General features: G+C 30.3%; 2 protein-coding genes across 2 annotated transcripts; both read right to left on the reverse strand.

Moving 5' to 3' along the window:
• Window positions 1–7,468: 7,468 nt before the first annotated feature.
• Window positions 7,469–8,379, reverse strand: LOC110644027 (agamous-like MADS-box protein AGL80). The gene has a single exon (XM_021796625.2). The coding sequence runs from the start codon at window positions 8,377–8,379 to the stop codon at window positions 7,657–7,659; it is 723 nt and encodes a 240-aa protein (XP_021652317.2). The 3' UTR covers window positions 7,469–7,656.
• Window positions 8,380–21,475: 13,096 nt separating this feature from the next.
• On the reverse strand, window positions 21,476–22,906 carry LOC110644023 (hydrophobic protein RCI2B). The gene is made up of 3 exons (XM_021796622.2): window positions 22,509–22,906; window positions 22,282–22,380; window positions 21,476–21,727 (listed from the first exon to the last, which is right to left on the reverse strand). The coding sequence occupies exons 1-2, from the start codon at window positions 22,596–22,598 to the stop codon at window positions 22,297–22,299; spliced, it is 174 nt and encodes a 57-aa protein (XP_021652314.2). The 5' UTR covers window positions 22,599–22,906; the 3' UTR covers window positions 21,476–21,727; window positions 22,282–22,296.
• Window positions 22,907–24,840: the final 1,934 nt, after the last annotated feature.

Genomic DNA, 24,840 nt, shown 5'->3' on the forward strand with positions numbered 1-24,840 from the left:
TTAGATATAACTGTCAATTAATAAAAATGTATAATTTTTTCTATCGAATCAGCTGAAAAAAACTGGAACTAAAAGACAAAAAAAAAAAACAATGTGAAACAGATGCCAGCTTGAAAAGTAATACAATGGGTCTTGCTTGGCTTGTATGTATAGCTGTAAGTAATGGTGACCATCTAAATTTGTAGAAGTAGAGGACTTTATAAGATCCCCTATGAGTCCCCTTTTGATGGTTCTACCATGTGCCTACTAAGGCAACTGATGATTATAAACCTCCCAAATTCTTCCTTTGTACTCCACTATATTATTGTTCTCTTACCACTTTTTTCCCCTTTCTCTCCTCTCATATTACAATTTCCCTTGCTTTCTACTCTGATATGATGATTAATTTATGTCAATTTTTGATTTAGAACAATAAATTTCTAAAAGCCTTCATACATCAAGAATCTTTATATGTTAAGTTTTAGATATTTATCTTTTCTTTCAGGAATAATTTCTACTAGCAAGTTGTAGTATTTATAAAGCAAAATCATCAGATTCTTATACTTTTAGCTATTTAGAGTGAAAAAAAATCTCTTTGCTTACCAGCTAATCAACTCTACCCTGTCATGCCTGATACCTACATAACCAATGGTCCTAATTACTAAAGAGTGATTAGTATATCTGATGTTGCCAACAAAGACCAAGGCTACTTTTGTTTTTATAAAATATTTTCATATACAAGTTATTTTTTTAAAAAATAAATAGAATTTAAATTAATTTTTTTTATTTTTTTATTAAAAAATTTAATTAAAAAGTAGTGTTTTATTATTTTAGAATTCTATAATTATTTAAAAATATTTAAAGGGTTCTATTATTTATTATTGTTTCTATTAGTGTTGATTGATATTCATTGATTTATTATTTCTTATTTTAAGATTCCTAATTTTATTACTATTAGGACTAATTATTATATTGTAAATACTTATGTCATCTAGATATTTTGGTAGAATTTATTATGATTATTTATATTGACAATTGGGAATTAATTAAAAAAAATTGTGAATTTTTCTGATTTTTTTTAGTGTTCTTTGTGACTTTACATCAATTTGGTATCAGAACTTTTGATTTGATTACCTATAAAAATTATTTGTGTAGGCCTAGTTGTGTAGTCAAGACAAGAGGAAGGTGAATCTGCTACCTTTTGAATTTGGCCCATTGAAAAAAAAAACCAATTTTTTTTAGTAATTAGTAATTATATTCAAATGTTAAATCATTTATTTTTGAAAAAATTATAGTGAAACTTCAAGATAAATTTAAAAAAATTTAAATTTTTAAAAAATAAAATTAAAAAAAATATGCATTGAATGCATTTTATTATAAATAACAAAAATAACAATTTAACATCATAAAATATAAGTCACTGCTCAAAATGATTGTTCCTTAATTTGGGTTTTAAAAGTGCTATCCTTTTGTGAGTTTGTATATACACGAGTTAAATGATGCCATCTCGGTGGTAATTGCCTTGTTAGGCCTAGACAAGTAAACTATGTAAAATAAATAGAGAATTACAGAAGGAACTATGCAAAATAAATAGAGAATTACATATAAGTTAGTGAAGAAGCAAGGTTAATCATATCACTAATCCTTCTGTATAGTCGCCAAGGCCCATCTGAATCCCCTATAATCCAAGAGAGAACATTTGAGGAACCAGATTCAACAATCAACTCTGATACACCTTGAAGAATTGAGGGACGTTGACCAGAAATATACAAGGCTTTGTGCATAGCCATGAGCTCTGCTTCAATGGAATTAACCATTCCAACAAGGCACAGAACAAAACCATTGCAATTACTCAGCACCCCACCAATACTATTTCCCAGATGCACCAAATGTAGACCCATCAGTGTTTCATTAGCAAAGATAGTGGAGGTGCAGACCAGTGTAGTAATGGCCGCCTCTAAGGAGTAACATTTACCCATTTCTTAATACCCTCAGAAGCTTGTAACAATTGCAGACCAGTGTAAGGTGAATTTCAGTCCCTGGAGATTGGAAAAATTATATTGGAGATCAATCTTAAATTAGGTTTGCAGAATTAATAATATGCGGAACCACCTTTACGCTCTTTAGGCTTTTCATTTTGGTCACAAAAATTTTAATTTTTATGAAAAATTAAATCTTCAACATTTAGTCATGCGAGGCCTGGCCTTCATGGAAGGGAGAAATTATAATACTATTGTAATTACATGTAAAATAATCTTCGAGGAATGCCAATCCAATAATAAATAAAGGTTTCAAAATAATTTCCTGTAAAATAATCTTCCAGAAATGTCAATCCAATAATGAAGAACTCGTAGAAGATCATTGTAAATTTAACATTATAATAAAAATTATTTTATCAAATTATATTCTTTTTCTATTCAATTACTATTATATATTAAAAGTTTACATATATTAATTTTTTTTAAGAAATAATTTATTATTTTATATATTTTTTTTCATTGTATCAAGCAAAATACAATTTTTTTAACCTCCTTAGATCAATTTTCTAGCTCTGCCCTGCATGGAATTCAGGATGTATAAAAGTAAGTGCCTAATCACAATCTAAGCATAGTAATTAGTCTTAGTCACCATATATTTATCCGTAAGACTCATCAATAATAAATTAATAAATTGATCATACTTTTCTATAATGCTACCATATAATAAAATAAATAAATAATAATAATAATAACCTAACACATAAATCAGCTCCTTATTTATTTGGGAAAAGTATAATGCAACTTTTAATCTTTTATTTTTACCCTATTACACCTCTAACTCTTCATTTTTAACCATTTGCACCCTTCAAATTTTTCCTTTTATAACCAATAAGCATAATTTTCTTAATTTAATAATAAATAATTAAATAATCATCAGCTGTAATTCTTTATAAAGTGAAAAATAGATATATTTAGTGATATATTTAATTATTTCCATTATTAAATAAATTAATAGATCAAAATAAAAGATAAGTGGTGCAATGAACTTTCCTCAAACAATTTAAGAAATAATTTCTGTATTATAACAAAATTAATAATACATATAATCCTTGAGAATTCTCAAAATAATTACCACTATTTCAGCAAATTAAGAAACTTTTATTAATATAATCAAAAAGGGGGAAACCAGCATTTCCTTTACTATCATCGTGCATTGTTATGTTGCCTTTTGCATATGACTACTTATTATTATATGGAAATATTAAAAGATTAATATATATATTATTATATATATATATATAACATTAATGCACAGTAAATACACTAATTTTCCTTAAATTTTAGGAACAATAATTTTATCAAACTTAAAATTTAAAATTAATTTTACTACCAATTATGAAAATAGATTATTTATTGAAGCCCAAAAATTTTATTTTTTTGTGAGTGTAAAAATTTATCTCTATTTATTTTATTCCTATAGATTCAAAATTTTTAGTTATTATTTATTATAATAATTATAAATTATTTTCATGAATTAATTAATTTAAAAATATTTATATAGACATTTAAACTCTTAAAACTTAAATTTAGTATTTTATGACAATTTAACACTTTAACTCTCTAACCTTAATAAAATTCTCTAAAAATTATCTACTAACCGATGGTTAAAAAATATTGTAATAAATATTAATTATGATTTATTAAATATTTACTATTTTTATTAAAATTTTCCTTAAAATTAATAAAATATATAATTTATAATTTTTTATTAATTATATGACTATTTAAATTTTGAAAAATTCTTATTCAAATCAAGGGATTTATGTGCACTCACCCAACTAATAGAAAATCATGAATATATATTTATCTATCGACTTACTATGATTTTAATTAATATATTATTTATTGATTAGTTGGGAGTATAAATATGGAGAAGACTTACTCTTAAATTTTTGTCCTTAATAATTAATTTTACCTCTGCCCCTAAACATAGAGAAAAAAAAAAAACTACGAGATTTATAGAGTGGCTGGAATTCACAATAAGTATACACAAGCATTGGTCAAGAATTTGATTTTTCATCATCGAAGCAAACATATCGATACAAGGTATCATTTCAATAAAAAATGCGTTGCTAAAAGAGAAGTGGAGCTCAATTATGTAAAGATTCAAGATCAAATTGCTGACATTCTTATAAAACTTCTAAGTTCGAAGTTTTTAAAAAATTAACAGTGTGCTGTGAAATAAAAAATATAATCAAATTGAGGGGGAGTGTTAAAGATTAATTTGAAAATTCTGGATGCATATGTGTCTTAATTGATTTATGTTCAGGCTTATGTCATTAATATGGTTCAGGAATGGATTCATGGACTTAGGGTTAAGGTTCATCTTTCTACTCCTATAAATACCCTTTATATTTGCGTTTGCATAAGAGAAATTGAGAAGTGAATTCTGTAAGTCCTTTCTTCACAAAGTTTCTTCCTTCTTAATATCCCTCCTCTCTCCAACACGTAAGCTCGTTTTCATTGGAACTAACCATTCCAACAGGGCATGAGAATAAGCACAGAACAAAACCATTACCACTGCTCCCAGAAGCAGCAAATGCAGACCATCAATGTTCCATTTTAGCAAAGATTGTGGAGTTGCAAACCAGTGTAGTAATGGCTCTGGGGAGCAACATTCACCCATTTCTTAATACCCTCAGAAGCTAGCTTGTAACGATTGCAGACCAGTATAAGGTGAATTTCAGTCCCTGGAGATCAATGACAATTAGGTTTGTAGAATTGATAAATTATGCTCCTCAAGCTTTTCATTTTGGTTGCAAAAATTTTATTTTTTATGAAAAATTAAATCTTCATCATTATTTGGCCATGCAATGTCTAGTCTATTTTATGATTACTTCATTTAAAACAAAGTAAAATTATTTTTTTACAAAAAATAAAGCGATTTAATGAAATTTTACAATTCATCTCATTAAATTTTTATAAAATGATATTTTTTTTCATAAAATAAATAATTAAAAAAATTTATTAACTTAACAAAAAAAACTAAAATTTCTTCAAGAACATATATAATATTTTTTAATAATATTAAAAAATAGAATAAATAAAATTAAATAAAGTATACTTATTTAGCATTTCACATTTAATATCTATTATTTTAATTAAAATTTAAGATGTTGTGAAAAATATGATAATTTAAGATGTTGAATAAATTTTATTTTTCCCATTAAGTTAATAAATTTTTTATAATTAACTACTTAAAAAAAAAACATCATTTTATATAAAAAATAATGAGATAAATTATAAAATTTTGTTAAATTACTTTATTTTTCATAATAAAGTAATTTTAGAATATACCTATCTAGGAAGGTGCCTAATCATAAATACTTTTTTTATAAGGATACCATATAATAGAAAAAAATGAATAACCGAACACATAAATTAACTCCCAATTTATTTGGGAAATGTATAATACACTCTTAATTAGCCTATGTTTGTTTCATGGTTTTACATTTTTTAGCATTTTGACAACTTAGAAAAATGAATCTTAATTAAAGAAAAAATTAAGTCATTTTTAAATAAAATAACTTTCTTTTTTTAAAAAAATAGTTTTTTTTCATTTTCTAAACTATAATGATTTTATTAAAATATGAAAACACATATATACATCATATAAATATATATCATTAATTTAACGTCGTAACCAAATAATGAAAAATATTTTTTTTTAGAAATATTTTTTATAAAATTTTTTTTATATGCAAGTTATTTTTTGTAAAATAAATGGAGTCTTAAATTCCATTTATTTCGCGGAAAACAATTTACAACTAAAAAATATTTTCATAAAAAATATTTTTTAAGAAAATATTTTTCATTATGTGATATATTTCTAGTATTTAATGTCATTATTCATAAAATTTATCAAGTCAAGTATTGTGAAAGTCGGAGAAAGTGAGTTCAACATAAATAAAAAAACTTTTGATTTTAAAAATAAAATGTCATTTTCCTGTATTACCAACAACTTGTTTTCTTTTAACCAAATTTCTTAAACACCCCTAAATATTAGAAAATAAAAACTTCAAGCAAATCAGAGTCTTGATCTTTTATTTTACCCTATTACACCTCTTATGCTTCATTTTTAACCATTTGCACCCTTCAATTTATTTTTTTTAATAACCAACAAGCACAATTTTCTTAACTTAATAATAAATAATTAAATAAATTATCAAGTTTAATTCACTATATATAAAGTGAAAAAAATATATTAATGTATTTAATTATTTTCCTTTATTACATAAATTTTAAAAAAATATTACTATTACTATTACAAAAAGTATTAAGTGTAATAGATTAAAATAAAAGATAAGTGCTACAATGAACTTTTCACACATAATTTAGGAAATAATTTCTATATTATGACAAAATTAATTTATATTAATATCAAGATACATTTATAATCCTTGAGAAATCTCAAAATAATTACTACCATATCATGCAGCTCATTTGGAAGAATTATTTTTCTTAACTGTCTTTTTTTAGATAAGCAGAATAAGGAACTTCTATTAATAAAATCAAAAAGGTTGAAGCCAGCCTTTCATGGACTATCATTGTCAACGTGCATGTATTGGCTTAGTCATGTTGCTTTTTGCATTCCACTACTTATTATATGGAAATATTAATATTAATATAAACTAATTTTTCTTATTTAAACTCGATTTATTATAGATTTAAAATACAAAATGTATGGTAAAATTCACTTATTAAATACATGAATCATATATATTTATGTCTTGAATCAGACTGAGTGTAAGCAAGAATTCCCTTTTACCGTGCACATACTAATAGTTAATTTATTTGCACATTTATTCATTAATGCTATTCTTTTTTATTAATTTATTAATTAACTTTTTTTAGTAAAAAGATATTAACTTTTAAAAATAAAAATGAAATTACATTGTGATAGTTTTTCAATATGTTTATAATTACATAAAATAAAGAATTTAAGTTTTAACAATTTTTATACTTTGAAAAGAATTTTAAAATAAAAATAAAAATGAGATGGATAGAAGTAATATCTCATTTTATGCATGTTATTAATTTCATATGCGATAATTTAATTTATCATTAAAGTTTTAATGATTTTAATTCATTATGACATAAAATTATTTAATTTTTACTTTTATTTGATGAAATCGGTATTGTCAAATTTTTATAGATGATTTTTTTTAAGTGTAACAATGTATTTAAAAATTATTTAGCTAACTAATAAGGGTAATACTTGTATTAATTTTAGTTAATAGAATTTCCATCATCAAATTATATGTAGCGAATGGAAATTCCATGAAAACGGTCTATGTTGCTTCCCATTTGAATAACTGAACTTGAGAAAACACCTTACAAAGTGTTGCACATAAAACAGGAAGCAGATTTAGCTACAACAGATAAACACAAAGAGACTTTAGATTATTCGAAACCATAGAATACATTAAATATGTGAACATCACGCTTATCAAAAATATAAAATAAACTATGTGAACATCATGAACATAAAATGTGGATTCTGTCATCAAGGGTTTATTTAGCTAGCTACAACAGAAGGGGAAAGCAGTAATATTATGTGTCCCAACTGGTTAAACATCATCAAATGTTCCAAGCAAATCCCTTGTGACATTAGATGTAAACCCTAATTGGGTCTCCCTTATGGGAAAAAGGCACTAGACCAAAGAGCATTATGATTGTTCTCCCCAAAATGAAGATTGACCTCATCCCCACCAAATGCCATGGGTTCATGTGGGTTGATCCAGTCCATCAGCCATTGTTGCCTATGCACAGCATCCATGTCAATCCCAAATGTTTGTCTTTCTGCCTGCTCCGTTGCAATATTCACCTCTCCACTTGTTCCAGCCCCAGATGACGATGCGGCTCCTACTCCCGCTTGGGAATTAGCTTGCTTGTTGAGTGTCTCTATCCTCTTATGAATATCCCTCAAGTTCTGATCTATCAACCATCCAAGATCGTTCAAGTCCATCATGTTCAAGCTGTTTAGGCTCTTTCCAATTAAGCCCTGGAACATGATCTGTGTCATCTCCTTCTCGCGGTTGTCCTTGCGCTGTTTCTTGAGCTGCTCATTGGCTTTGGCGATCCTTTGCCTGAGGAAACTGTCTTGATTCACCATTTTCTTGCTTTGATCCATCTCAGGCATGTTCTTGAATTGAGCCAGCACACGTTGGACCCCCAAAGGAGATGGCCAAACCTCAGGTAGAGAATCATAGGGGCTATAAATGATCGCACAAGCATCAATCCCACAAAGGGTGCTTAACTCGCTTACCTTCTTCATTAATCCTTTCTTCCTTTTCTTGAAGGTTGCTTTCCTTGCAGAATCATTAGTGATATATGCAAGCTTGACCTTCTTTCTAGTCATGGCGGCAGCAAAGAAAGAACAAGAATATCGAAGTTTGGAGGCTTGGTATGTATCTTGCCCTTTACATTCTATTCTATTTATAAGGTCAGAAAGATAACCACATTAATAGGATAAGATTATGGATTTGTTAATTCTTAGCTGGAGATATTAATGGGTGATTTGGAAATTATACCCGCTGCACCCCCCTTCAATTACAATGCAATCATTGAAAAAAAATCCTAACATAGTGTAGGAAATTAATTATTATCATCACAAGATGCTTAATCAAGATTTAAAAAAAAAAAAAAGAAAAAACAATCATTTGAAGGGGGTAATATGGTCTATTTTGCGGGTTGGTAGAGGGTAATTAATTTAGGATAAATGATGAAATCTGTAACCTAATATATTAAAGTTGTCTGTCCATTCAGACAAATAAATTTGGTGAGTTGTAATATGATTCCTTTCACATTTACAACTTAGGTTTACTTAAGGAATAGAATACAAGAAAGGATCATAGCCATGGTTTTACAAAAATGCTTCACTGTTGCTTATATTTCTTTATTGCTGTTTTTGGCAAATCCATAGTAATATCATTCTTTTTTTGGATGATGAAACTTATTTGTCATGGCATTAGCATGATGAAAATTATCTAAATTAATTAATATGTATGCAATTCATACGTATATGTAAATATAATTATAAAAAAAATCTCATATTACTATTTAAAGCATCATATCTTTAATGGAAATTATCTAAATTAATATAGAAAAATATATTGATAATAGTTATAATTTTTTTGAATATTGAAAAAAAAAGAATATTTTTTTTTGTGATATTTAAAATTTAAAGTTGAATTTTAAAAACAAAATTGTAAAAAATAATATTATCATCTTGTACAGTTTCAATTACTAGTTTCTATTACAACGTGCATTGTACATTATTTATAATTTAATTCTTAAAATGCTTCTTCTTGCCATCCAATTTGTTTATAAATAGTTTTTCACAGTGGCAGATTTAATACATGAAAAAAGGATCAATTCACTCTTATTTTTTATTAAAAGCTCTTTGCATTTATATATATTTATATATTTTGACCTCTCATAAATTTAATTTTCAACTCTTATTTTGTTAAAATTTAAAATTATTTGAGATAAATGATCATGTTATGTATTCAAAAATTTATTTCCTTTTAAAATTCTATTGTAATTTTTTTAATAGTAAATTTTATTTAGACAAAATAATATGATTATGCATGTGATTAGTTGATAAATGACTTTCAATTAAATTTTTCAATAATCTTTTATTATTTAAATTATATATATATATATTATTAAATTAAAAATATGTAAATACATATTATCACAAACTATGAGAGAAACTCAGAAGTAGCAGCTTGGCTTTACAACCAAGAGGTTTTATCATACAAGAACTTGGTGTATCTGCAATTTGATGACAATTTTTTTTGTAGTGCATCATCTTCGATCTCCTCCTTCTCTTCCTCACTCATCAAAATATTCAGTAAGGATTGTGATAAAGAAGAAGAGGTTGAACAAGTGATTAAACTCTGAGAAGCGGCCACTGTAAGGCTCTGATGCCATATAAATAAAGAGTCCAAAGCTTTAATTGCATGAGACTAGGATTACAAGAAGTTAGAGATGCTATCTTGATAAACCTTATCACAAATCGCTCATATTGTTGGATTCACTCCTGTTTAGGGTTACTGGATGATTTGCTTTGTACTTGATAATTTCTTGTTTCTAATTATTTTGCTATGTATGTAACATTTATATATATACTTGATTGATTGCCTAGCCTAAATAGGTTTAGTGGCTCAAGGTATAAACCCAGGTTTAAACATATGTGCTAAAATAGTGATTATTGTTATTATTTACGTTATTACATGAATTTTTAATTTAAGTTTCTTAAATACATTTTAAGAAAATATGAGAGGAGAGGGAAAGGTACACTAAGTTACATAAATATTAATTGTTTTTGCAATTGTATTGGAGTAATAAAACATTAATTTTTTCACTAAGTTTGTTCAAATTAATCAGTTAGCTATAATTAAATCAAATCAAATAAAATTAGCAATAATTGATAAAAATGGAAAACTTTTATTATTTTTTTTTTAAAAAATTTACGCCATGTCAGCGGCTAGCTGCAAGATAATAATATTTTTACCACATTAATCACCATGATAGTAACAATATTTTAATTCATGCCACGTTAGTAACATCTAAAATAATAATATTTTGGTCATATCATCTGCCACATTAATGTCCAAAATTTCTAAATTCATCTCCTGAACAAAATTGACACAAAAGTTTGAAATTAGACAAAAATCAGCCTAAAAAATTAATTAAAATTAATAATTCGCATAAAAGTTTGACATTTTTTTTAATGGTTAGGCCTTATAAATAAGCTAATATGATACCATATGGTTGCCTAAGAAACTGGGAAATAATGGTTACTAGTTAGTTCTTTGGAATGTCGTTAAATAGACACTCTTATTGAGCAAAATGAATATAAATGAAATGCTCTCCCAATAGTTTCTTTGTTCCCTCCTTTTGATTAGCTATTTTTTCTGGGTTGCAGACATCCAGTAAATACAATATTGTTCAGGTACGAACAATGAGACCTTCTTTGTATGGAGTGTCTATAATTTTGTTGTCCCACTTCAAGCATCCAAGAATCAAGTGGGCGGATCTTCATCCTTTATTGCTTCATATAACTAGAATAGATGATGGTCCACTGGTATTTAAGATAATGGTCTCCCAATGAATTACATATAATAAATTAATTATACTGAAATAAATTGGCCAATTGGCATAATAAATTAGACCTTTACATCTATTATTTATTTTATTTAAAAATTTTAATTTTAGACAATTTAATTATAATTTTAAAATTGATGAAATTTCATCCTAAACTCATACAGGGGAGAGAGTAATGAATAAGTTTACAATGCTCATTTGAAAGAATTTTGCTTGGCATATTACTAAATAGATAATTAGTTTACAATAAATACCTATAAAATAAAAGTTAAAATTTTCAAATTAAATTATGGGTTTTAGGTAAAATTTTTTAAATTTTAAAAATCATACTTAAATTATTTAAAATTAAAAATTTTGAATAAAATAAATAACTTAAATTTATTATATCATTTTACTGAAATAAATTATATTATAATATATTATTTATTTTATTATATAATTAATTATATTATATTATGATACCGAATATAGTCTAAGAGAGAGCATTACATGCCAATGCCATTGGGAAACGGTGGCAGGGAGGGGGAGGGGGAGGTACGGCAACGGATCGGGTTTTTGTGGGTACCTAGTTCGACCAAAATCTAATAGATCGGGTTTGGATAGTATATAATCGGGTTTGAGATGGGTTCGGGTTTAAAATTTAATATTCGTGACAGTTTCGGGTTTAAAATTTAGTACCCGTGACGATTTCGGGTTTAAATTTTAATACCCGTGATGGTTTCGGATCGGTTTCAGGCTTTATATATTGAGTATCCGTTATCCGAACCCGTTTATATAAAATTTAATTAAATATAAAATATATTTTTTTTAATAATATTTATAAATTTTTATATATTTTATTTTATATAAAATAAAATTAAAATATTTTATAAAATTATTAAAATTTTAAAATATAAATTATTAATAAAAATAATTTTTTATATAGATTATTAATTAAATATATAAAATTAAATGAATACAGATATTTTTTGAGTAATAACAATCAGATTTAAAATGGATTCGGATAATTAAAAGTAAATTTTAATCGAATTTAAGGCGAATTTAAATTTAAAAATATTAATTAAATTTAAATTCTAATAATTTTTGTGGGTACGCTGGCAACTTACACGGGACGGGAGGGCAAATAAAAAGGGAAGTGAAGGGAGCATCAGCGCTTCAAAACTTTTTTAATTTATTTTTTAAATAAAAAAGAAATTTATAATAACAAAATATATGGAAAACAAATAATAATTAAGTATTTTAAGTCGGGGGATCTTTAATATTTCAAACTTTTTTAGTAATTTCTCACTATAAATATTATTATTTTTATAAGAATTTTCATAAAAATTACTAAGTTGAGTTTTATTTTATAAAATTTATTCTATTACAATTAAAAATTAAAAATTTTTAAATTAATTTATTAACTTATTAATTATTTTATAAATAAAATTATATTATTTTAAATTTTTTTATCGTCAAATATTTTATTTATTTATTTTTTTTAATAATTACTAATTAAATAATTTTATTTATAAAATAATTAATAAATTAAATTAAAAATTTTTAATTTTAATCATAATAAATTTTATAAAATAAATTAAAATTTAACGAAATTTATGAAAAACTTGTATGAGAACACTCGGTCATAATTACCCTAAATGCAGCCCAAACACCACGACTCAAGTGGAAGGAGAGAAATAGCCCATTTGATTAATGATGAAACAATAGAAAAGGACCGTATAATATATACCCAAAAAGGAAAACTAGAACCCTTATTTGAGTCTTAAATTTTCCGAGGGATTCCTGCGAATAATCATCATCTTTTAGCCGTTTCACAAAAAATCCGGGGTGGGTTTTTTCAGATCTTATGGCATTGGTTTTCCTTCTCTTCGATAGCTGAGAAAATGTATCTTGTGGCGGTGTCTATGAAGTAATAAGTTTTCATTATTTTGATTTTCCTCTTTCGTCTAATAAGCTTCTGTACCCATTTCATTACTGAGAAATTATTTATTGTCTCTTATTCGAGTGTCTTTTACAAATTGAAATTCTCAAGTGTATTATTGATTAGTCTGTGCTCTGACATCTCTCTTGATGGTTTTGCAGGGCAAGACAATGAAAGTCAAGCTCTTGCGTATCCTCCCCATATATGTAGTGTTGTGTCTGTTTTCATTACGAATTTAGTTTTCAATATATTGATTTGATTTCCTAATTACTGAAAGTTACGCTTTTTATTAGTTTCTCTTTGTTATGTCTCAAAGGGGTTGAGGCAATTGGGACTTGGGTGAATTCTGTGCATCAAATTTGATAGATAGTCATACTCTGATGGGCTCCAGTAACTCCGGAGATTGCTGAGCTATAATCTTTGTTATATGTCTGTGATATTCTGTCTGTTTGAGCATTTGTCAATGGCAATCAATTTTTCTTGTGTAATTGTTGCAGTTTCTGAAAGACATCATTTGTTTTATAAGCAAATTTTGAGTAATTGTGGATTAAAGATATCATTTTTATTGCGTTTAGCATCAATGCTTTACTCTCCAATGATACCGAAATTCTAATGTCAGTTATCTTTTCCATGAGAATATCATTTGCCCTTTTCATAATGTTGGGACTGATCCTGTCATCTTGAGTGAAATCTCTTATATTGTTCAATGTTTGGATGTGAATGTGAATTCTAATATATTTGTTCCCAATTTGACATTCTGAATAAACAGTTTTCTCTTAACCTATCTTCTTTCTGATTGTCAACCGTGGCTTCTAAACAGAGTACGTTCTTTTTATCTTTTGTTTCAAGTGTTATGAACTCAGAATTAAACATCTGACACAAGGCTAATGAGTTAATGATTGAACTTAAGGTTGTTTACTTTTAATGTTTGGCTAGATGATACTCGTGTTGAAGAATTCCTGACCTTGTTTTCTGGCTTTAAGTATATTCTGTCTTGTTTGTCTACTGTTAGGGGTATTAGAAAAATATCCGAATGGTCTTTACTTTGGTTGGGATCATAACTATTGTTCCAAATGGGTGAAGGTGGCATGCTGTTGCATCATGGACTTGGGATGCTCAAGATGAAACATGTGGGATCTGTAGGATGGCCTTTGATGGATGTTGTCCTGATTGTAAACTACCTGGAGATGATTGCCCCTTAAGTGAGTTGCTAGCTTAGTTTCTCCATTACTTCACCAAATTTCTATTTCCCATTCTGCACAATTAATTCTCGTGTTGTACATATTCACTGTTGCAGATTTTTAAATGTGTTTCTGCATTTTCCTATAAAGGGTGACCCATTGCACGAAGCATTCCACACTTGTGGGCTCTGGGGAGGGTTGATATACGCAGCCTTACCCCTATATTTGCCTATGTTTTAGAAAATTTTTACTACACCCTGAATCCATATCATTTGGTCATTCTATTTTATTTTATTTTATTTTGCACCTGAACTGTCATGTGCCCTTTACTAGCATTGTTAACAACATCCCAGAACTTGAAGAGTGAAAACCCAATTTATGTAAAAATGTAGAGTCCATAGGTCTATCCATTTTTGCTTAAACTGTTATCTATTACACTCTGAGATACTCTAATGTAATTCCTAGCGCTAGACTCAAACTGGAACCCTTGAATTGTTTTGAGGCTCATATTGTGATACAAGGTGCTATCCTATCAACAAATGATCAATGTGGATATTGTCATGACTGGAAGGTTCAAAATGCTTAAGTTGATAAGTTTCACAATGATTTATTCAGATCTGAAAAATATGAAATTATATTAATTGAGGTTGCCAGTGTTTTTTGTGTGAAATGCCAAGGTGGGAAAGACATTTTTGTCATGTACTGTGCATGAAGAGCAGAGGATTCATTGAGACTTCAGTTCATGGATTTCAAATTTTCTCACGTTTAACTTGATTGGCTATTACTTGAGAACAAAGATGGGATCAGATAAGACATGTAACATGGTGTAGGTACCTTGTCATATTAAGAGGGCATCAACATCAAGGGAGTCTCTATTCCATTTTGTGGGAAAATAAAATATAAGAAGGCAACTTTGGAAATATATTCTTTATCTGACCTTACCTTTAGAAGTTGAAATTTTTTGTTGCTTATAGATACTTGGTTTTGTTTACCTTTCTTTGAAGTAGCAATCTACTTGAAGATGAAGATGAGATTTTAACTGTTTGCTGCTAAAGTGCTCAGCTTCATAAGCATTACATGTTTTACCAATATTGTTCATAGTACAATATAGTAAAACTGAAGCAGGTATGCCTCTTGTGATGTAAAAATGCATTACCCAAATGTGAAATTTTATATATTTAACATAATTTAGATATGGTAGGTGGCTTGTGCGTATGTGAATGTATGGAATGTGGGGCAAAGTTTGTGCGTGCCTGTGTGTGTGTGTGTGTGTGTGTGTGTCTCACATCTTTTGATTCAGCAACAAGACTAAGCTTTGACATAGGTCAGCATTCTGGGCTTTGGAGTAGTCTTAAGCTAGGTAGAATGTGGTGCTGATTTTGAGAGATCGCCCAAATGATGTAATTGAGATCGCCCAAATGATGTAATTGAGATCGCCCAACTGATGTAATCGGATCTTTTGAGATCGCCCAAATGATGTAATTGAGATCGCCCGACTGATGTAATCAGATCTTTTGAGATCGCTTAAATGATGTAATCAGATCTTTTGAGATCGCCCAAATGATGTAATCTGATCTTTTGGAAATGAAATAAAATTTTTACTTTGAACGTTTTTGTTTTGTTATCGAATTGGTTATTTTTCCGATCTCTGATAAGTGTACTTGATCTGATTCCTAGACGAATCGCATTCGCCGATCTGTGGGTTTGGAAGTTTGTTCAATCCAATGACCTTAGTTGACTGATCTCATTTATTCGATTTTTTACTATATTTCTTGAACCTTCTTGCGACGTGTCAAGGAGGCGGCCCGGTTCCGCTAACTGATGCGTCACTTGGGATTTCGTGAGCATTTAATGCTCAAACGGGTATAAATAGGGGAAAGGTAAATCATTTGTTTTCTTATGTCATTTTCAGACCTTCCCGTAGCGATTTCAACACTTTCTCTTGCTTTCTAAAGTTTTCAGGCGCCGATTTACACTCAAGTAAGCGTTTTGATCTTTTCTCAGTTAATTTTCCTTTTTGTTTTCTGAAAATGAGCGGCACCGACAGTCAGAGAGCTGCTAGTCCTTCCTTCGTTCATATCTCATGGACATCGGACGAAGTTGAGGTGGTCAGGCCGAGCGGGCGACCCGAACCTTCTACAATCTCTGTCTCAGCTCACGGTCGGGCGGCCCAATTAAAACAAACATCTTCTTCAGGGAAAGAAAACTTACCTTTGGATGAGTTGCCGTCGGTCCTCAAGGAAACCAATCTGCAGTCCATGAGTCAAGAATACAATCTTCGAACTAACTCCTTCGAGCTCATCAGATGTCATGGCGATCTCCGAGTTTATCATTTCTTTGAAGAAAATGATATAATTATGGTATATGAAGAACAATTGAAGGCCGGGCTTCGGTTCCCCCTGGACTAATTCTTTAGAGCCGTTCTGAAGTTTCATCATGTATGCGTAGCCCAAGTGCACCCGAACTCTTGGCGGATTCTAGTGGCTTTCAGAGGTTTATGTTGAGCTAAAAAGCTCGAGCCTACAGTAAAGGTTTTCGCTGAGTTGCATAGACTCACTCGACGAAAGGACGACGAGTATTAGTTTTTCCAAGCCAAGCCGCACTGTGGGCTTTTTACCTATCTCCCTTCTTCGTTGAAGAATTGAAAGAACCGGTTCTTCATATTGAGGAGTAAGATTCTGAATGGCTTCGAGGGTATCCCACGCAGTTGGCAGTGCTTGGTCCCTTCGGTTCCAAAGAAGATCGCTCTAAATAGAGATGAGGACGTCATGGTAAAGGAATTGAAGGATCAGGCGGCTAGGCACAAGTATTCATGTCTAGATGCAGTTATGGCCTAACTGAAGTAGTGGCTAATGCAGATGATCGCCCATGAGGATTATGAGCTGCAGCTCTCTGACCTCAGACTCGGAATCGGTATAACTTAAATCTTTAGCCTCCTGACTTAGGTGATCTCACTAACTTGTTTTCTGTGCAGGTATGGCTGGAGGCGAGGGCGCGAAAAAGAGCCGTAAGCGAAAAAGGGAGGTCGCCCGAAAAGTACGAGAAATGAAGATTGTTTTTGTATCCCAGACGCGAGGGCGAGACTCGGTAGAAGTGCCGGGCTCTTCGTCTCGACTTTTGGGACAATCAACCCCAGAGATAGAGATTGCTCATTCCCCTCCTCGACAAGATGAACTGCCACTTCCGTCGGTTTCTTTAAGTGCGGAAGGAGGGTCTTCCCAACCTGCTGTGAGGACCCTCTCTCGTGGAGCCCAGATTCACATTCACTCGCTAGATAAGAATCGCTTGGTTCGGGGGAATCCTGGCCTGGCCAAGGTTTTGGGTGCCACCATCTGCTTCTAGGACGACCGGAATAGGCTGACTCCTGATAGCATTGACGACCTTCTGGCTCAGACGATAAGCTTGAGCGTAGAGAGCCTTGTGAATCAATATATAATCAGAGAAAAGGCTCATCTCTTGAGACAAGAAATTCTGAAGGCGGTCTAGGACGCTGCTTCTGCCAAAACCCAACTTTCGTCTACTCAGGACTATATTGCCGAGATTGAGGGTCGGACGAAATCTTATGAGTATAGGATAGCCGAACTGGAGCGAGAACTCGAAGAAGCTTGGGCCTGCCGAACTGCCGATGTCACTCGCCTTACTGAGGAGATCAAAGTGAAAGAAGAAGAGGCCGTGATGAGGGAAGCTGGTGCTTATGTGAATGCTCATGGCGATCTTCTGGCCGAGCTTGTAGAGCGCTATCCTGAGGAAGACTTATCCTGGATGGTGGATCTTGTCCCTAGAGGTGAAGAGGAGAGCGAGGAGGAGCCTGAGAGAGAGAGAGAGAGAGAGAGAGAGAGAGAGAGAGAGAGAGAGGATAGAACTGATAATGTACTCGGAGAGTAGGTTGGGGGAGACCCTCCCACCGAATGACTTGTATATTTTTTTATTTCGAAATGAATTGGGGTCTTTTATGTTCAATTTCTTGATAAGATCGGAAAGCATCCAAACCAAACTGTTTGAGTACTTAATTGAATTAAACCTGAGAACGACTATTAATCGAAAGATATCAAATTATTCCAAGAGATCGGAAAGACATTACACGCAAACATGAAAATCGGACTGAGTCATGACCAAATACCGAATGGAACTTTAGAATATTAGAATTGCAAAGATTTGACACTGACTTGAACTTTTAAGGTTGGAACCATTATTAGACCAGATAAAAATCTTAACTTTATTTCGAGGAATATCTGGGGAATTCAAGCAAGAAACCCGATCACAACATTAGTAGAATGAAATTTTGCGATATTTGTACATAGAGAGATCGGAAAATTACAGTAGGCAAGATTGGATGGTCCGGAGACCCAATGTTAACTCGAACTCATCTTATAAAGACCAAGAGATCTGAAAGCAATCTAACTTGATCGTGAGATCGATTTGTTACAGGGACTAGCGATTGGTAAGTTCGGAAAAGCTATCTGTGATCGGGACATCGGTCGAGAACTGATAATAAAGTTTCAATTTTAAAAAATCCTTGCCTTTGAAGGTCGGCCAAAATATGGTGTCTACAATGACTGGAAGATTCAAAATGCTTAAGTTGATAAGTTTCACAATGATTTATTCAGATATGAAAAATATGAAATTATATTAATTGAGGTTGCCAGTGTTTTTTGTGTGAAATGCCAAGGTGGGAAAGACATTTTTGTCATGTACTGTGCATGAAGAGCAGAGGATTCGTTTAGACTTCAGTACATGGATTTCAAATTTTCTCACCTTTAACTTGATTGGCGATTACTTGAGAACAAAGATGGGATCAGATAAGACATGTAACATGGTATGGGTACCTTGTCATATTAAGAGGGCATCAACATCAAGGGAGTCTCTATTCCATTTTGTGGGAAAATAAAATATAAGAAGGCAACTTTGGAAATATATTCTTTATCTGACCTTACCTTTAGAAGTTGAAATTTTTTGTTGCTTATAGATACTTGGTTTTGTTTACCTTTCTTTGAAGTAGCAATCTACTTGAAGATGAAGATGAGATTTTAACTGTTTGCTGCTAAAGTGCTCAGCTTCATAAGCATTACATGTTGTGCCAAAATTGTTCATGGTACAATATAGTAAAACTGAAGCAGGTATGCCTCTTGTGATGTAAAAATGCATTACCCAAATGTGAGATTTTATATATTTAACATAATTTGGACGTGGTAGGTGGCTTGTGCGTATGTGAATGTATGGAATGTAGGGCAAAGTTTGTGCGTGCATGTGTGTGTGTGTGTGTGTCTCTCACAACCAAATCATTACTACATGTGTCAACATAATCAGCTGGATTCTTTTTTTTTGGCCCTTCTGTCAGCAAGATAATGTTGCATTGTTCTCTCTTATTGTTTTTTGTTAGTCATTTAATGTAGATGTAGTGTAGTTCAGAGGGGGCAAGAGTGAAATTTATGGATTAGGTAGTCCATATTTCAATTAGTTGGTGAGGCCTCTTTTTCTTTCTTTTCTTTTTCTGATGATGTGCTTATCTGATGTGTTATTTTTAATCGGAAATATTAGGAGATGGATTTTACGATAAGATGTTGCTGTTGGAAATTAATGATCTTCCTTGATCATTCTTTTGTTGCAGTTTGGGGTGTATGCAACCATGCTTTCCATCTTCACTGCATCTTGAAATGGGTGAATTCACAGACTTCTCAAGCACATTGTCCCATGTGCCGTAGAGAATGGCAGTTTAAAGGATGAAGAATTCTATTTTATCCTAAAAAATCTCTCCTCTTTATTTTCTCATTTTTTATCCCCTTGCTAGAGATGTTCTCTGTTTTCTGGTGGCGTTTTCTTTGTTGTTGTTGGTTGTCACTATTATTTCTCATTGTTATCGTTATAGTGAACCATAGATGAAGTTTTCTTTAGTTCTTGTTCTTCTTTTAACTAATGTTCCTGTCATATTCAATACTAGCATATTATTATCTTTATGAGAACCACAGAAAGATCAACTTGAAGTGTTCTATATAGTTCTTGTTTTTATTTTAACAAATGTTCCTGTCATATTCAATACTGGCATATTATTGAAACTTTGTCAATTATGGATGTGGACCTTTTGAGTTTGTTAATAATATTTAACGTCAAACATTGATGTTCCTGACGCTTTTTGAGATATGGTTAATTGGATGTGGTTGGTCTCTGGAGATAGCAACTTCCTTTGTTGAACACCAAGTGTGACTGTACATGCATCTTGTTGTGTGGATTGAAACACATGGCAGAGTGTTTGCCAGGTTAGGGAAGACTTTTGAATTTTGACCTTTTTTTTTTATATATATAAAAAGGAGAAACCACGCATTCACACGCGCATGGCAAACAGTGTTGTTCAATACTAGTAGTTTGGCTGTTTCTGGAAGAAGAGGGGAAATTGACCTGACAAAGGTAATGGATCATTTATAAATAAATAAGCAGGACAAATATTAAATCCAAAGGGAAGCTTCATTTTTCTGTCTGGTTTGTGTGGTGCCATTATTGTTTCATATTATCTGCTAATTGTCTCATGATCTTTGCAATAATTATCGTCCAGCTTAAAAGGATTATGGCTAGAACTTTAAATACGCATTCACCTATTAAATCCAACCCACTTAAGCGTGGGTGCCATCATTGTATCAAGTAATCAGGCTTTGGGTTGAACTTGAACAACCCAAATTTGTCTTTCAAATCAGCAAGTTTAGTCCTAGGGATGTAGAACATCTTTATGTGAGTGGTCAATTTTAGGCTAGTTGCAATGACATGCCATGGATTAACATTATCAAATAAGTGTCAGAAAAGGCAATTCTACCCTTGCTAATAAGGTGTTAGGGTGGGGCAAAGCAATCCGAGTTAGTTGATGATAAAGATAAGAAAATTGGATTTTGACAGTAACTTTAATGCGAGAATAAAGTTGGTTTGGGTGAGATTGCATAGTATAGCATCTTCCTTTGTTCTGCTTTTATACGAAGCTATCTTTCTTTGCTTAAAAGCAACCAATTTCACTTTGAAAACTAGGGGAATATGCAGATGGGAAATTGCATAAAATTGCCAGTTGCTGTTAGCTTTATTCAGAAGTAGATTCTTCTGGGCAATTCCTGAGAATCATTCCAAGACAATATCCATCCAAAATTCAACTCAGCAGAGACCTTTCACTCTTTGGTCATGACAGAATATATATATATATATATATATATATATATATATATATATATATATGACATTACTGTAATAAAGAAATACCACCAAGATGACAATAATAATAATAATACAATCACATTTAAAACAAATTTGAAGAGACACTAACAGCAACTGATAGTTGACAAGCCATTGTCCTACTCAAGAAACGACCCAAATCCAATGGCAATAACCTTCTTACAGCAAATTAATAGATCAAATAAAAAGAAAATTCTTGAAAAAAAGAGGACACAAACACAAGAATGATCCATCTGACTACATCAAAACAGACGTCTTCAACAAAAAACATGATTAGAGCTTTCCACCTGTCCAGGAAAAAAAAAAAGAAAAAAAGAAAGCCCAGTTAAGAAAGCTAAGCTTAGTAGTTAAACATAGCTTTCTGAAAATCATCATGATCAGTAATCAGAGTTTTAGACTAAATGACAAGTGCAGGTCATTTCAATGAGGACCCCAGACACTTGAAATTGTCTAGTGGGGAAAAGAAAAGAAGGCGGCAGCGTTTGGTAATGCATCAACTTCAATCATCAAAAACATGCCTTTTAAACGTGAATGATGAACTTTGAAGATCAATTTTATGAACATTGGATGCAAAATGCAAAAGGACTGTAATTGATAATACATGCTTTAAATATTGTAAACAAAACAACTGTTTTTGGATTAAAATAATTATAAAATACATCTTGTGAAATCTGTAATTTTTATAAGAATTCAAGCTTTTCACATTAATGTAAAAAACAAAAATTAATAATAATAATAATAATAATAATAATAATAATAATTTATCTTAAATATACCCTTCAAAATTATATTATGGGACAATTTAATTAGAATCCAAGAAGAGATAGTGATGGGTGCTTACTGAAGATGAAGATCATCACTTGGTGATGGCATAGACTGCATATATAATCCCGGGAAGGTACCCGAAAAGGGTAAGGACCAAACAGATCCAAAACTCAACCTGAAACACCAAATTACCATCAAATTATGTAACAAAATCATAGAAGAGACATTAATTCATTATTTTTTTAAAGAAAAATTAGCATGAAGAAAACAAGAAAGAATTAAGAAGATTAACTAATTGAGTACCTTGCAGCCATACTTAAGGAAGACACCAAGAGGAGGCAAGATGATGGCCAAGAGGATATCTATGCAAGTTGCAGTACTCTCATCAGCCATTTTCACTTGTTTTTTCTTCAGATAAAAACCTTTCAATTAGCCTAATGGGAACAATTATCAGAAACTTCAACAACTCTCTTAGACAATTCTGCTTCTGCTTCTGTGAGAGAAACTCATCCTCCCTATACTTGATATATATAGAGAAACCTCCCCTGCAATTGCCACGTGTAAGGTGCTGATTTGGCGGTTAGCGTTCACACACGCATGTGAGATCGTCACATGCAATGGTTCCTCCTCAGCGTGGGTTAAGCTTTTTTCCTTTTTGCTTAGGACGGAATTAAGAATGTACAGCTCACTTCTAATTAATTCCCATGAACGTGCTGCATGCTACTTCCTATGTAAAGTCTGAAATCATATTAATTTTGTATCATTTTGAAATTTATAATTATATTTATTTTGATTATATTATTTGCTTATATTTTATATTTAAATATATTATTTTTCTTTTTTTCCTTACAATTTTTAAATAAAGGGATGAAGAATATATGAATAAAAGTATAAATAGAGAGAGAAATTAAAAATTAAGATAATAATATTAAATATATTATTTATTTATTGTATTTTTTTAATATAAAGTTTATTAAAATTACTAAAATACTAAAATTATTGATAAATTAACAAAAGTAAAAGGAGTAATTAAAATTGATAATAAATAAAAAATTTTGAATTATTTTTTCAATTGATTTTAATTGTTTAAATTTAATTTATTTCTAAAATTGAAAACAATGGGAATGTTTTATTTTGGCTAATGGATATATATTTCATTAAATATTTTTTATATTTTATTAATGAGTTATTCAAATGTTTTAAATAATGATAATGCTATTAATTTCTTAATTATGTACATGTAAATTACAAATAATTTAATTATTATTCTTTTAAGTAGCTATCATTATTATTGGGTAAGTTACAATATATTTACATATGTTTATTACATGTACGTACAATTTTATATACATTCATATAATTTTTTTTCCTTTTGCATTACTATTCCATATTATTAATATTAATTTTAGAATAATATTAATATTTCTAAATAAATATAATATTTAAATATATTATAATTTTTTTAATATATTAAGAAGATATAAAAAAAATGTTTTGATATTTTAAAGTGATCAAAAAATAATCATATAATTTTACCAACCTTGTAATGACTCAAATTAGGAGTCATTACCGGCACTAGGGATCGGGTCAGCTTAAGACTTCTGTAACTCATAGCAAACCTAAAACCTAAAAAACACACATGCATTCTTGCATCTCACCATTTAAGCATAGTTCAAATCATTACACCTTAATCTTTTCATCCATGCATAAACATTCTTAATATAAAAATGGTTCATAGTTTAAACCTTAACATATATAAGATTCAAAGTGTAATGGTTCAACATACAAACTCCTACAAAGAGATAACGTAACATATACATCATCATAGTTGAAAATATTACATAACTCCAATTTTCTTCAATCACTAGCATAGTACTATTCATTCATAGATTATATGTATATCTACCCATACATCATACATAAAGTGTAGGGTTAAAGCCACCACCTCTTATGCTTTCTTTTCAAAGAACTCTTCTAGTCCTGCAACCCTGCATCTGGGGGTTAGAAAAATGGGATAAACTTACACAAACTCAATAAGTAAACTAAGCATTATTAATTATATCATTCATTCACACATGTACAATGCATCAATCATATGGGTTTTCACATCACAAATATTTCACGTAAGATGGACTTGTCACTAGTAACTCCTTAAACTTTCCTTTAAAACATGACCTATGTCATGTACCCTAGGGTAACTTATAAATCTCCCTTGAAGGGCAACTTAAAGATCTCCTAATGGGATTTACTTATGGATCTATAATATGTGTAACGTTACATTGTCATAAACATGGGGGGAGTTAGTGGGTCATCCAACATCCATCAGTGTACCGACAATAATTTATGTAATTATGCAATATCTTTGTGTTCTACATGCGTACATATATGAAACCATAGAGTGTTATATAAGGTTCTAAAAATCTATACATATCATAAACATCCTATTCTAGGCCCTTAGGATCTATGAAATCATGTATTGGAACCTTAGAAAAAAAAAAAAAAGAAAAAGTTAGGTAAAACTCATTTCGGCTGCCGAAGTCCTGAACTTCGGCTGTCGAAGTCTTAGGCTTCGGATAACACTTTTGTCCAGTGCTAACTTTGGCTGTTGAACTTGAAAATTTTTCAAATTTTTCAA

The sequence above is a fragment of the Hevea brasiliensis genome, chromosome 5, assembly GCF_030052815.1.
Source record: "Hevea brasiliensis isolate MT/VB/25A 57/8 chromosome 5, ASM3005281v1, whole genome shotgun sequence".
Taxonomy (NCBI): domain Eukaryota; kingdom Viridiplantae; phylum Streptophyta; class Magnoliopsida; order Malpighiales; family Euphorbiaceae; genus Hevea; species Hevea brasiliensis.

What these genes read in the sequence shown, in the direction of transcription:
- LOC110644027 (XM_021796625.2), bottom strand. Translation starts at nt 8,379, where the DNA reads ATGACTAGAAAGAAGGTCAAGCTTGCATATATCACTAATGATTCTGCA.
- LOC110644023 (XM_021796622.2), bottom strand. Translation starts at nt 22,598, where the DNA reads ATGGCTGATGAGAGTACTGCAACTTGCATAGATATCCTCTTGGCCATC. An exon ending in TCCTTAAGTATGGCTGCAAG is followed by an intron (nt 22,381 to 22,508) that starts GTACTCAATTAG and finishes TTGGTGTTTCAG; the next exon opens with GTTGAGTTTTGGATCTGTTT.